Raw genomic sequence first — 15,297 nt, 5'->3', positions numbered from 1 at the left:
TCGAGCTTTCTCAAACACCACAGGACACAAAGTTCAGTCAGAGTGGGTTAATGGCTCACACTGTGACAGAAATACATCACACCGTGATGAGAAACATTTTGACCGTGGTTAAATATCAGAAATTATTCATTCATTTATTTATTCTCTGTCCAAATGGTCTTTGGTCCAAATAAAAGCCTATGTAAAAAACACATACCCTTATGGCGCATTTCCATACAGGATATACCATTGTTCTCGAGAACCCAAGACATTAAACAAGGCATTCTGCCTTATCCCAGGGGTTCTCAGCTTTAAGCACTGTTTTAACATTTAGAAACTTCAATAATCATCGGTTGCGATACGGGTTTTGAAACATATGGAACTTATCTTTCATATCAACAAAAAATATGTAAAAATAAAACATATACACTTACTGTAGCAGGTTTGCACAGATCCATACGGTTGTGTGCCTCCAGCCGACAAACTACACTTCAAGCACGTTAGATAGGTAATTAGCACAGGTCGCCTCTGTCTTCCGTAAACAAGCGCTGTAACATGGAGATATCACCGTGTGGGAACACTAACCCTATAAAGGTGTGTTGTAATTTAACTTTTTAAGTTGTTTTATTATTATTTATCGCTGATATGAAAGATGTTTCCAAAACCGTACCACAAGCGATGCGTGTTAATGTTCAGAACAAAACTCCACCGGCCAGAAGATACCATCAGGAATAGATGCTAAAGTTAGTTAGGTAGTTAGCTTCTATGAATGGGCTAGATTTACCCCAGTGTTTTACCCAAAAGGCTCAGTCTTTTCTGTTTCCATCTATGCGGGTCGAGCTCCCTGGTGTCAGAGAAAGGCCCCAAAAAATGTAAAAGACTCCATCCACCCAAGCTATAGACTGTTCTCTCTGCTACCGGCAAGCGGTAACAGTGCACTAAGTCTGGAACCAACAGGACCCTGAACATTACATTTACATTTTAGTCATTTAGCAGACGCTCTTATCCAGAGCGACTTACAGTAGAGTGCATACATTTTATTACATTTTTTACATACTGAGACAAGGATATCCCTACCGGCCAAACCCTCCCTAACCCGGACGACGCTATGCCAATTGTGCGTCGCCCCACGGACCTCCCGGTTGCGACAGAGCCTCGGCGCGAACCCAGAGACTCTGGTGGTAGCTAGCACTGCGATGCAGTGCCCTAGACCACTGCGCCACCCGGGAGGCCACCCAGGGGAACATCTCCCCCCCACCCCCCACTGAACTCTACCCACACACTCCCACATACTTACACTGACACCCCAACACACGCACACACCCCCACACACATAAGTGCACACACGCATACTGACGCTACACACACAGACACACACACACACACTCTTTCACACTCACCACATACGCTGCTGCTACTGTCTATTATCTGTCATGTTGTCTAGTCACTGTTGTCTACCCCTACCTATATGTACATAGCTACCTCAATTACCTCGTACCCCTGCACATCGACTCTGTACTGGTACTCCCTGTATATAGCCATGTTATTTTTACTCGTTATTGTTCATCGCTATTCCGCATTTCTATTATAATTGTTTTCTTTATCTTTAACTGCACTGCTGCAGAACATTTTTGTCTGATGACTATTTGTCTCTGCGAATGAAGGAGTAATAAAGGTCTAGTGCACTAATTTGGTAGATTTTCGTCGTAATTTTTTTATTAAAATCTCTTTATCTATAATATATAAATATATATTTGATTTGATTTATCAGTGGGTGCTGCAGCACCCTCGGCACCCTTACTTTCTGCGGCTATGAATCCAGGGTTTATATCACGGTCGTTAGTTTATATTTATTATTGTTAATCGCCATTCATATGATACATCATTGACTCGGTGGATGTGATGTACGGATTTAAGCGTCCTCACGTGCCCTCCGTGCAGCGCAGCCAGCCATGCAGCCAGCCGAAGCTGTTTTCTCATTATGAACTACCTCCTCCTCTATCCGCGTCAAGGTTTTCAGAAAAAATCATTTGAAGGATCATTTGAAGGGACAAGCTAAGACTACTACAGGAGACGCCCACAGTATGCGATTGCACGATTGCGCACAGTGGATAGACTTTGACGTCCAAGGCCGCTCGAACGGAAGTTTCCTTGTGTAAATGCACAAATAACAGTTTAATGGGAAGGACAATACTTTTCTTTATATGGTGGTTACAACATTAACAACAACATTGGAAAATGCTTCTACAACGGATATTCCGGGCGGTTATCATGGGACCTCCGGGCTCGGGGAAAGGCACTGTGTCAGGGCGCATAGTAAAAAGTTTCGGATTAATGCACCTTTCAAGTGGGGACCTTTTGAGGGCCAACATTAAAGCCAAAACAGGTAAGATTAGATCAGAGTGCAGTTCTAGACCAACCCACCTACGCAGATAACGGAAATGGCTGCTATGGCTGATTTTGAAGTAATGCATAATGCATTAGTCAGTTTCCTCGACGTAGTCCGAATGTTCCAACTTGCTTGTGTCTTTCTCATGCATGACCGCAGCAGTTGTCACATTATAAAGGATAGATGTTGCTATCATGTTCTTACGTTTGTGTGATTGGCTATTAAATAGGGTTACTTTCAATAACTCAAATCATAAATCAAAATGAATATGAATGTATGGTTTAAAGCCGCAATCAACAGTAGAAACAATAACAACGCGTTTTATCGCCCGTTTCAGTAAAAATATGAGGGATTGGGGCTGGAGAAATTTAACCAAGAGCTATCGATGCAGGGCTGGCATTCGCCTAAGGCGAATATATATATTTTTAGTTTTAAAGTAAATTTCCTGCAATTCTACACCTTTTGTCATGGGGGTTGAGAAAATGTTGGAGTTTTCTGAATTTTAGCATGAGGTGGAGATACATTTGAGCAGTTTAAAGCTATTTTTCTGAAATTCTACACATTTTGTCATGATTTATGCCATGTTAATAGGATATCTGAGTGGTGACAATCAATGGGGCCCCCCTGGAGGTCAGGCCCTGGGCATATACAGATACAGTATATACCCCAGAATATATACCATATAATGTAAAAAATAATGCCAACATGTCAAAGTGAATTATATCTTTTGAAATGTTTATAAATTAAAAATGGAAACCTGAAATGTCTTGAGTCAATCAGTATCCAACCCCTTTGTTAAGGCAAGCCTAAATAAGTTCACAATAGCCACTCATTTTTTTTTTATTAATAAAAAATGAAACGCTGAAATGTCTTGAGTCAATAAGTATTAAACCCTTTGTTATGGCAAGCCTAAATAAGTTCAGGAGTACAAATTTGCTTAACAAGTCACATAATAAGTTGCTCTGTGTGCAATAATAGTTTTTACAGGATTTTTTAACTGCCTCATCTCTGTACCCCACACATACAATTATCTGTAAGGTCCCTCAGTCGAGCAGTGAACACAGATTCAACCACAAAGACCAGGGAGGTTTTCAAACGCCTCGCAAAGAAGGGCACCTATTGGTAGATGCGTAGGAGAAAGAAAAGCTGACATGGGTATGGCTGTTATGGGTATGCTTGTCACTAGGTAGGTATTTATGATAAAAATAAATGGAATAGAGCTAATCAAAGGCAAAATCCTATAGGAAAAGCTGGTCCAGTCTGCTTTCCAACAGACACTGGAAGACAAATTAACCTTTCAGCAGGACAATAACCTAAAACACAGGGCCAAATTATCAGGATAAAGGTAAGACCAGGATGTAGACCGTGTCGAAGTAACAATGTTTATTACAGCAACAGGGGCAAAGGTACAAGACGGCAGGCAGGCTCAGGTCAGGCAGAGGTCGGTAATCCAGAGACTGGGAAAAGGTACAGGTCGGCAGGCAGAGTGGTCAGGCATGCGGCCTCAGGGTCAAAACCAGGAGGACGAGAAAAGAGAGATTTGGGGAAAGCAGGGGCTGATACAAAAACTGCTGGTTGACTTGACAAACAAGACGACCTGGCAACAGACAAACAGAGAACACCGGTATAAATACACATAGGATAATGGGGAAGATGGGTGACACCAGGAGAGGGGTAGAGACAATCACAAAGACGTGTGAAACAGATGAGGGTGTGACACAAATATACACTGGAGTTGCTTACCAAGACGTCGTTGAATGTTCCTGAGTGGCCTAGTTACAGTTCTGACATAAATCAGCTTGAAGATCTACGGCAAAACCTGAAAATATTTGTCTAGAAATGATCAACAACCAATTTGACAGAGCTTGAATAATTTTGGAAAGAATAATGGGCAAATGTTGCACAATTCAGGTGTGGAAAGCTCTTAGAGACTTACCCAGAAAGACTCACTGTTGAATTGTTTACCATGTGCGGTCGTTTCCTGAGTGAGTTTTTGAGACTTAGTGTTTGTTGTTTTTCAAGTGTACTGTGATCCTGCGGCGACTGTTTCTCAGTAAAGTATTATGTTTATCCTGAACCACTGATACCTTGTCTGGTCTCTTCTCTGAACCTGGGTCCAACCTCACAACTTCCAGACAAATTAAACAACTTCTTTGCGCGCTTTGAAGACAATACAGTGCCACCGAGGCAGCCCACTACCAAAGTTTGTGGGCTCTCCTTCTCCGTGGCCGACGTGAGTAAAACATTTAAACGTGTAAAACCTTGCAAGGCTGCCGGCCCAGACAGCATCCCTAGCCGTGTTCTCAGTGCGCAGAACAGCTGGCTGGTGTGTTTACGGACATATTCAATCAATCCCTATTCCAGTCTGCTGTCCCCCCATGCTTCAAGATGGCCACCATTGTTCCTGTTCCCAAGAAAGCTAAGGTAACTGAACTAAACTACTATCGCCCCGTGGCACTCACTTCTGTCATCATGAAGTGCTTTGAGAGACTAGTCAAGGATCATATCACCTCCACCCTAACTGTCACCCTAGACCCACTTCAATTTGCTTACGGCCCCAATAGGTCCACAGATGATGCAATCGCCATCACACTGCCCTATCCCATTTGGACAAGAGGAATACCTATGTAAGAATGCTGTTCATTGACTACAGCTCAGCATTCAACACCATAGTACCCTCCAAACTCATCATCCCATAGGGCGGCGCACAATTGTCCCAGCGTCGTAAGTAAGAATTTGTTCTTTGCTGATTTACCTAGTTAAATAAAATACAAATGTAAGCTCGAGTCCCTGGGTCTTGACCCTGCCCTGCGCAACTGGGTCCTGGACTTCCTGACGGGCCACCCCCAGTTGGTGAAGATAGGAAACAACATCTCCACTCCACTGATCCTCAACACTGGGACCCCACAAGGGTGTGTTCTCAGCCCCCTCCTGTTCTCCCTGTTCACCCACGACTGCGTGGCCATGCACACCTCCAACTCAAGCATCATGTTTGCAGACGACACAACAGTTGTAGCACTGATTACCAACAACGATGAGACAGGGTGGAGGTGAGGGCCCTCGGAGTGTGGTGTCATGGAAAATAACCTCTCACTCAAGGGCAGCAAAACAAAAGAGATGAACATGGACTTCAGAAAACAGCAAAGGGAGCACCCCCGATATCCACATCGACGGGACAGCAGTGAAGATGGAAAGTTGAAGTTCCTCGGTGTACATACCACCACTTTCTGAAGGCACTGTACATTGGTCTTTCTATAAATAATTGGGCCAGTGTGTGACATTGGGATCAACATTTCAAAATAGTTTGAAACTGAAATAAAAAGGATTTTCATGAAGTTTCACGTCAGAATAATGTGGACATTGTTTTACCTGACTAAATAGATTGTGTGTATGCATGCATGTCGCCTATTATAATTTCTTTCTGTAGCCTTTGTGGCCGACTCAGGCACATATAAAGCCATGAATAGGGGTAGCATTAATCTCACCGTTTGAATCTCACCATTGTGTTTCTATGATGAGAAAGTGGCCAAAAACCAGGTTCATTTTTAATGGAGTGATTAAAAGAAGCCAACATTAGATGTCATCCTCATAATAACTGCACATGGTTTTACCGCGACAGAGTAGTGCAACACACTTCAATTGAAGTGTCGGGACACAAACGAAAGTGGACAAATCTCTTACAAAAACGGATCAAAAATGAAATCACAGATTATTTTATGGGAGCAGGAGAATTTATACATTGGCTACAATAATGCCAAGAACTTTTCAAGCACCAAATTAAGGAAATGTCTGATTTTCAAGGTACGCCTATTCCAGTACTTGTATTTCTGAGCTCGAAGTTCAACTAGGTTACTAAGCCCCTTGTATTGTTTAAAATTGCAGGTGTAACATGGGACAACCAAAATGTATTTGTCATGTTATTTCATTACCAAATCATATTGTGAAGAAGCCCACTAGGCTATGTGATTTGTCATAATATCCAGAATAATTACGTTTACATTTACATTTAAGTCATTTAGCAGACGCTCTTATCCAGAGCGACTTAATTAATAGGAATAGCACTGGGTGTTGCACAATAGTCTTTCCTACACAATTGCGCATAGTAGACTGTGTCCAATCCGAGGCACAAAAACATGTGAAAACATGAACTCATTACCTTGATGCTTTCTCTGTTAAATATAACAAGACCCTGCTGTAAATCAAGCAGACAATAACAGATGCTCAACATCAATTCGCTAGGGATATTGGATCCAACGTGGATCCAGGCACAACTGTCTTCACCGGCGTACCAAAATATTCTGGACAATCCTCGCAAACATATTTTTTTCCAGCACTTGGGCTGTTGTTGCAGTGCATTAGCTATCACCAAAGCTGTTCATCACTGGACTGTCATTTGGCAAATTTCTTCCCGGATCAGATGTGTGAAAATATCACGGAGTAGCTAATCAGCTGGACACCAAATGCGCATCCAACAAGTATTATTTAGGTTTTAAGTATCAAGTTAAGGTGACTCTTTCAGTTAGAAGCATTTCATTTTGCGATGCAAAAACTATTTAGGATTTGTGTGCCCATGAGAACTGTTTTCACCCCGTAACATAAGGAGACAAGAAATGTTACGTAGTTACACTGCATTTCTGAGATCTCTATACAACAAAACTGTCTGACAGCTAGATCCAGGATTCTTACAGGGTTCAAGTTCAATGTATAATTTAACCACCGGTGTAAGTGCTAAACTGCTTACTGACTGTACACTGTAACGTTACTGCATGATTGTACTGGGTTTACTAACGTGTTAGTTCTATTAGCTATGTTAACTATGACGTTACTTTAGCTAATATGGTGACAACGATGTGTATATATAGGCTGTGTGTAGCGGTTATGACATGGTTTGGCTTGGAAAGTTTTTTTTGGCCTGGTCACATACAGCTGATGTGTTGTGCATTGAAGTCAACAAGCGAAGGGAAAAGGTGAGAGGAGGAGAGTGCGAGAAGGAATACAACTTGGCTGCTATGAAAGTGAACTGTGTTTATTCGTGATCAGCGGTGTATTTATTCTGCCGATTCTGTTGAAATTTTTGTTTTAATGGAAGCAAACAGAACAAAACATGTAAACATACCTGAATTTGTCCAATAGAAAGTCTCGTTTGCAACAGACGAATGATTACAGCCTATATCAGCTAGATGCAGGCAGGAGTGTGCAAGGTGGTATTGAATGTGTCACTGTCTGTCCATGTGTCTCTGTCACCTCAAATTTTAATTTCGAACTGTGTCACCTACGTTGTAAACTTTCATTCATAGGCTAGGTTGTAGCAAGCTCATGAGTATAGGGAAATTATCATTTAGTAGCCTAAACATATCACTGTTACATTGAACTGGGTAAATGGAATATGAATGACAGTCATGCAATATGCTGTAATAGAAATAAGGCCATGCTCATGGAATATTCTTTTGTCCTCCTTCATCTTAAACGGCACTGGCTATTGGCTATTATCACCACTATATCTTAATGTAATGACATGAAACAAAATGGCTGATTATAATTAATGACTTATCAACAGTTGTAACAAGTTGTCCAATGTAGGAAATCCTCACTGGTACCCTCTTTTATAGAAAGACCCTAATATAGATAAATGGTCGGGGGCACCCTAGTGGCCAGGGGCCCTAAGCAATCGCTTATCAATCAATCAAATGTATTTATATAGCACTTTTTACATCAACAGATGTCACAAAGTGCTATACAGAAACCCAGCCTAAAACCCCAAACAGCAAGCAATGCAGATGTAGAAGCACGGTGGCTAGGAAATACTCCCTAGAAAGGCAGGAACCTAGGAAGAAACTTAGAGGAACCAGGATTTGAGGGGTGTCCTCTTCTGGCTGTGCCAGGTGGAGATTATAACAGTACATGGCCAAGATATTCAAACGTTCATAGATGACCAGCAGGGTCAGATAATAATAATCACAGGGGTTGTAGAGGGTGCGACAAGTCAGCACCTCAGGAGTAAATATCAGTTGGCTTTTCATAGCCGAGAATTCAGAGTTAGAGACAGCGGGTGCGGTAGAGAGAGAGAGTCGAAAACAGCAGGTCCGGGACAAGGTAGCACGTCCGGTGAACAGGTCAGGGTTCCATAGCCACAGGCAGAACAGTTGAAACTGGAGCAGCAGCACGACCAGGTGGACTGGGTACAGAAAGGAGTCATGAGGCCAGGTAGTGCTGAGGCATAGTCCCGGGGGTCAGGTCCTCCGGGAGGGGAGAGAGAGAATTAGAGGGAGCATACTTAAATTCACACAGAACACCGGATAAGACAGGAGAAGTACTCCAGATATAACAGACTGACCCTAGCCCCCCGACACATAAACTATTGCAGCATAAATACTGGAGGCTGAGACAGGAGGGGTCAGGAGACACTTATGTCACTTATGGCTAGGGGCCAGCCCTGTATGGATGCAATGACTGACCATCCATTATATCAAAATTATAGTTTAAACCATGTTTTTAGGCTATAATGTTTACATTTACTTTGTTTACAAACATTGGAGTAAAACAATCCTACATTTTGCGTTCTGATGGGGTACGACCAGGACTCTAAAGTTCGACCATATGCTCCTAGATATTTTGCTGTGTTACCTGACATTTTATTTTGGGAGCAGCAGTGCAACCCGAGAAAAAAAATCACCCAGATGATAATTTATGAAATAATAGGCTTCACTGTGCTGTTGTGCGTAGAGAAAAAAGTGAGAGCAGATTCGTTCAATCCAACGACTACATATTAAAGAATGCATCAGTGATTTATATTTCCTGCAACTTTTTGAATACTTAAATGGTATGGGAATGCCTGTGTCTGTGTGGCCAGTTAGCGATGCCAAAACAGTAATTTCTAAAGGCTTTCCCATAAAACTTTCCAAATGAAATGTTAACTGCAAAGTAGGCTTACCTGTCAGAATAATATTTTTTTTTATTTTTTTATTTTATTTTACCAGGTAAGTTGACTGAGAACACGTTCTCATTTGCAGCAACGACCCGGGGAATAGTTACAGGGGAGAGGAGGGGGATGAATGAGCCAATTGCAAACTGGGGATTATTAGGTGACCATGATGGTTTGAGGGCCAGATTGTGAATTTAGCCAGGACACCGGGGTTAACACCCCTACTCTTACGATAAGTGCCATGGGATCTTTAATGACCTCAGAGTCAGGACACCCGTTTAACGTTCCATCCGAAAGACAGCACCCTACACATATGATATGATATCATGATGATTTGTATTAATCAGGGGCTTTTTTTGTTTCGTAATCTCTGCTATTGCGCATGCAGTACAGAAACAGCGCCAGCCAAACACCAGTCTATTGAGGTGTGCAAGCGAAAATATATATTTTTTTCCAGACTCCTGATGTGGTTTAAGGTTGTGGACTTAGAACATCAAATTGAGTTGTTTTTTCTATTTTAAAAATGTGAGATTTTGAGTGTGAAAACCTGAAAAACACTAGGGGAAATCAGGAACCTGGAAAAACAAAATAAATGTATTGGCTGGTAAGAATTGTGAGTGGCTGGCAAGTTGTTTCATCTACCTGCCACAGTGGCTGCTGGACCAACAAGTTCGTTTTTAGGCCATGTTCGTAAACCATGTCACGGGTCGTTCCAAAACCAGACATTTGTTTACACCTTGTTGAGTCCTTTTACTTCATTGGCTCTCTATTGTCACGGCTCCTCCTCTGCAGTGCAGGGGGCGGTTCCTCCTGCAGGCAGAGGAGGGTCGTTAAGTGATTGGAGCCACCTGGGCTCAGGGTATAAAACTGCTTACTAATCACCTCTCCCTGTCTTGCTCTCTCTCTCTCTCTGCTCCTCCAGGTATGCTCATGATTTGTTTGTTCCTTTTTAGTTTTGCATAGTTTTCACTCAGTCATGTTCACACACACATATTCATGCACCCATGCACTTTACATACACCTTACATTATGATACATCCACACCTCATTCCTGTTTCTTAGTTTAAGTTAATAGTTTGTTTAATAATAAAGAACACTTTTGAATTGGCCTATACTTGTTGTTCGTGTCCCCTCATTTTTGTCACAGGCTATGAGCCGGCTTGTGACACTATCTAAACATTTGGGGGCACAGAAAGAAAGGAAAAGGGGATAGCTTCGAAGATCAATGATCATAGCAATGAATGACGTATCCCTTGCGATGTCTTCACTCTCACACATTTGAGACCGTGTCGAATGTTCAATGTAATGCATCTCTATAGGTAGTGCTTTTACACAATGTAGAAACCACCTAATATTACACAAATGACGTCGTCATTTTAATTACAGGTTTTTGTATCAACATTTTAGCTTTTTATAATAAACAAATGTATTTACAGGTTTAAATATGAGTTTCTAGAGCACAAGCAGGCCCCCGAGTCAAGAGCTCTGCTGATCGACTACTGCGTAGCAAGCTAGTGGTGCCAAAATCCCTGGTCTGCCCTCGAAATTCTATGTTTTGGGCTCTCAAATTAGTTTGTTATGATCAGGTTTGATTCCAACTGTAAGGGCTGTCGTTCTCCTCATCCTCGGACGAGGAGAGGAGAGAAGGATCAGTGGACCAAAATGCAGCATTAGGGAAATAAGCCATCCTTTTATTCGACACGACGGCAACACGAAAACAAAACACTTACAAAACAAGAAAACGACGTAGACGAAACCTGAACATGAACTTAACTAACTAAACGTAAAACTCACGGACAGGAACAGACTACATCAAAACGAACGAACAGCCAAACAGTCCCGTATGGTGCAAACATAACACAGATACGGAAGACAATCACCCACAAACAAACAGTGAGAACACCCTACCTAAATATGACTCTTAATTAGAGGAAAACGCAAAACACCTGCCTCTAATTAAGAGCCATACCAGGCAACCAAAACCAACATAGAAACAGAAAACATAGACTGCCCACCCAAAACTCACGCCCTGACCATATACACATACAAAAACAACATAAAACAGGTCAGGAACGTTACAGAACCCCCCCCCTCAAGGTGCGAACGCCGGGCGCACCAGCACAAAGTCCAGGGGAGGGCCTGGGCGGGCAGCTGACCACGGTGGTGGCTCAGGCTCCGGACGCTGTCCCCACACCACCATAGTCACCCCCCGCTTCCGTCTTCCCCTCCCAATGACCACCCTCAAACTAACATCCCCTAAATGAACGGCCAGCACCGGGACAAGGGGCAGCACCGGGACAAGGGGCAGCACCGGGACAAGGGGCAGCACCGGGACAAGGGGCAGCACCGGGACAAGGGGCAGCACCGGGACAAGGGGCAGCACCGGGACAAGGGGCAGGTCCCGGCTGATATACTCAGGCAGATCCTGACTGAACGGCTCTCGACGCTCATGGCTGGCTGACGGCTCTCGACGCTCATGGCAGGCTGACGGCTCTCGACGCTCATGGCAGGCTGACGGCTCTCGACGCTCATGGCAGGCTGACGGCTCTCGACGCTCATGGCAGGCTGACGGCTCTCGACGCCCATGGCTCTCTGACGGCTCTGGCTGCTCATGGCTCGCTGGCGGCTCCGGCAGATCCTGTCTGGTTGGCGGCTCTGGCAGATCCTGTCTGGTTGGCGGCTCTGGCAGATCCCGTCTGGTTGGCAGCTCTGGCAGATCCCGTCTGGCTGGCGGCTCTGGCAGATCCCGTCTGGCTGGCGGCTCTGGCAGATCCCGTCTGGCTGGCGGCTCTGGCAGATCCCGTCTGGCGGGCGGCTCTAGCGGCTCCTGTCTGGCGGGCGGCTCTAGTGGCTCCTGTCTGGCGGACGGCTCAGTAGGCTCATGGCAGACGGGCGGCTTTGCAGGCTCATGGCAGACGGGCGGCTTTGCAGGCTCATGGCAGACGGATGGCTCAGACGGCGCTGGGGAGACGGATGGCCCAGATGGCGCTGGGGAGACGGATGGCCCAGATGGCGCCGGGGAGACGGATGGCTCAGATGGCGCTGGGGAGACGGATGGCTCTGGCCGGATAAGGCGCACTGCAGACCCGGTGCGCGGTGCCGGAACTGGAGGCACCGGGCTAAGGACACGCACCTTCCTACTAGTGCGGGGAGCAGGGACAGGGCACACTACACTCTCAAAGCCCACTCCATACCTGATGCGAGGTACCGGCACTGGTGACACCGGGCTGAGGACAAGCACACCAGGATTAGTAGGGGGAGAAGACACAGTGTGCACAAGGCTCTGGAGACGCACAGGAGGCCTAGCGCGTGGTGCCGGAACTGAAGGCACCGAACTGGATACACGCACCACAGAGAGAGTGCGTGGAGGAGGAACTGGGCTCAGGAGACGCACTGGTAGCCTAGTGCGTAGTGTAGGCACTGTAGGTACTAGGCTGGGGCGGGGAGGTGGCGCCGGAAATACCGGACCGTGGAGGCGTACTGGCACTCTTGAGCATTGAGCCTGCCCAACCTTACCTGGTTGAATACTCCCGGTTGCCCGACCAGTGCGGGGAGGTGGAATAACCCGCACCGGCCTATGTAGGCGAACCGGGGAAACCATGCGTAAGGCAGGTGCCATGTATGCCGGCCCGAGGAGACGCACTGGAGACCAGACGCGTTGAGCCGGCCTCATGACACCTGGCTCAATACCCAATCTAGCCCTGCCAGTGCGGGGAGGTGGAATAACCCGCACTGGGCTATGCACTCGTACAGGAGACACCGTGCGCTCTACTGCGTAACACGGCGCCTGCCCGTACTCCCGCTCTCCACGGTAAGCCTGGGAAGTGGGCGCAGGTCTCCTACCTGCCCTTGGCCCACTACCTCTTAGCCAAGAAATGTTTGGGTGTTACTTACGGGCTTTTTGGGCTTCCGTGCCAGACGCGTTCCCTCATAACTCCGGTTCCTCTCTCCGGTAGCCTCTGCTCTCCTCAGTGCCTCCAGCTGTTCCCATGGGAGGCGATCCCTACCAGCCAGGATCTCCTCCCATGTGTAGCAACCTTTCCCGTCCAAAATATCGTCCCAAGTCCAGGAGTCCTTGTTGCTCTGTCGAGCTTTCCCTTGCCGCTTGGTCCTAGCGTGGTGGGTGATTCTGTAAGGGCTGTCGTTCTCCTCATCCTCGGACGAGGAGAGGAGAGAAGGATCAGTGGACCAAAATGCAGCATTAGGGAAATAAGCCATCCTTTTATTCGACACGACGGCAACACGAAAACAAAACACTTACAAAAATTACAAAACAAGAAAACGACGTAGACGAAACCTGAACATGAACTTAACTAACTAAACGTAAAACTCACGGACAGGAACAGACTACATCAAAACGAACGAACAGCCAAACAGTCCCGTATGGTGCAAACATAACACAGATACGGAAGACAATCACCCACAAACAAACAGTGAGAACACCCTACCTAAATATGACTCTTAATTAGAGGAAAACGCAAAACACCTGCCTCTAATTAAGAGCCATACCAGGCAACCAAAACCAACATAGAAACAGAAAACATAGACTGCCCACCCAAAACTCACGCCCTGACCATATACACATACAAAAACAACATAAAACAGGTCAGGAACGTTACACCAACAATGCTACAAATCTAGATATTTAATTAAATAGTGATCTAATCTGACTACAATATTTGTTGTCACACAGGACCACGTGCTGACACAGACCAATCACGGGCCAGCAGGCTAGGAGGAGGCTCCCGATTGACTCTCTCAGGCAGGATGATAACAACTACATGATCCTTTGCTATTTACGGCCACTTTCACCATGATCTTTAGCATTTATTTTGTGCCATTCAGCCCCATTCAGCTTCAAATTCAAATACTCCTGGCTTCATGTGCGATCGGGAGTTTTCCAGCGGAATAGGTGGATGACATCCGCTCTATCGCTATCTACTGGTTTAATATCTATGAGCACAACATGTGCTTCAATAGTACCTGGAATTTATATAGGCCCAATATGCTATATCTCAATTAATGAAAAAAAATGATATCTTCTGGTGCTCCTAGATTTTATGTTGTGCTCCTAACTTTTTTAATTTGGGAGCGCCAGTGCTACCAATATTTTTTTAAATTGTGAGCCCTGGGGACGGCAGTTGAACTAAGCTATTGAAGCATTTCTAAGTTATATTCTTCAAGAATATTGGGTATACAGTGGGGCAAAAAAGTATTTAGTCAGCCACCAATTGTGCAAGTTCTCCCACTTAAAAAAATGAGAGGCCTGTAATTTTCATCATAGGTACACTTCAACTATGACAGACAAAATGAGGGGGGAAAAATCCAGAAAATCACATTGTAGGATTTTTTATGAATTTATTTGCAAATTATGGTGGAAAATAAGTATTTGGTCACCTACAAACAAGCAAGATTTCTGGCTCTCACAGACCTGTAACTTCTTCTTTAAGAGGCTCCTCTGTCCTCCATTCGTTACCTGTAACAGTCCTGACCTGTTTTATGTTGTTTTTTATGTGTTTATGGTCAGGGCATGTGTTTTGGGTGGGCAGTCTATGTTATCTGTTTCTATGTTGGTTTTGGGTTACCTGGTATGGCTCTTGATTAGAGGCAGGTGGTTTGCGTTTTCCTCTAATTAAGAGTCATATTTAGGTAGGGCGTTCTCACTGTTTGTTTGTGGGTGATGTCTCCTGTGATGTCTCTCGTGTTGTCGATGTTATTCACTTACGGGGCTGTTTGGCTGTTCGTGCGTTTTGATGTAACGTTCCTGTCCGTGAGTTTACGTTTAGTGATGTGAGTTTATGTTCAGGTTTCGTTCTACGTCGTTTTCTTATTTTGTAAGTTTGTTATAGTGTTTGTTTTCGTATTGCCATCTTCATCAGTTTTTCGTTTATAAATAAAAGATGGCTTATTTCCCTGAAGCTGCGTATTGGTCTGATGATCCTTCTCTCCTCACCTCTTCCGAGGATGAGGAGAGCGACAGCCTTAACAGAATCACCCACCACGCTAA

The 15,297-nt window shown here is 44.7% G+C and overlaps 1 protein-coding gene across 1 annotated transcript in view; it reads left to right on the top strand.

Moving 5' to 3' along the window:
* The first annotated feature begins 1,760 nt into the window (after positions 1-1,760).
* Positions 1,761-15,297, top strand: part of LOC129818856 (GTP:AMP phosphotransferase AK3, mitochondrial-like) — a 33,517-nt gene continuing 19,980 nt past the window's right edge. Inside the window, exon 1 of the mRNA XM_055875135.1 lies at positions 1,761-2,365. Coding sequence (XP_055731110.1) covers positions 2,218-2,365 — 148 coding nt within the window. The 5' untranslated portion in view covers positions 1,761-2,217. The remainder of the gene's footprint in view (positions 2,366-15,297) is intronic.

Source organism: Salvelinus fontinalis, chromosome 21, assembly GCF_029448725.1.
Source record: "Salvelinus fontinalis isolate EN_2023a chromosome 21, ASM2944872v1, whole genome shotgun sequence".
In the NCBI taxonomy this organism is placed as follows: Eukaryota; Metazoa; Chordata; class Actinopteri; order Salmoniformes; family Salmonidae; genus Salvelinus; species Salvelinus fontinalis.
Note: the sequence above shows the minus strand (reverse complement) of the source record. Positions and strands in the feature narration are given on the sequence as shown.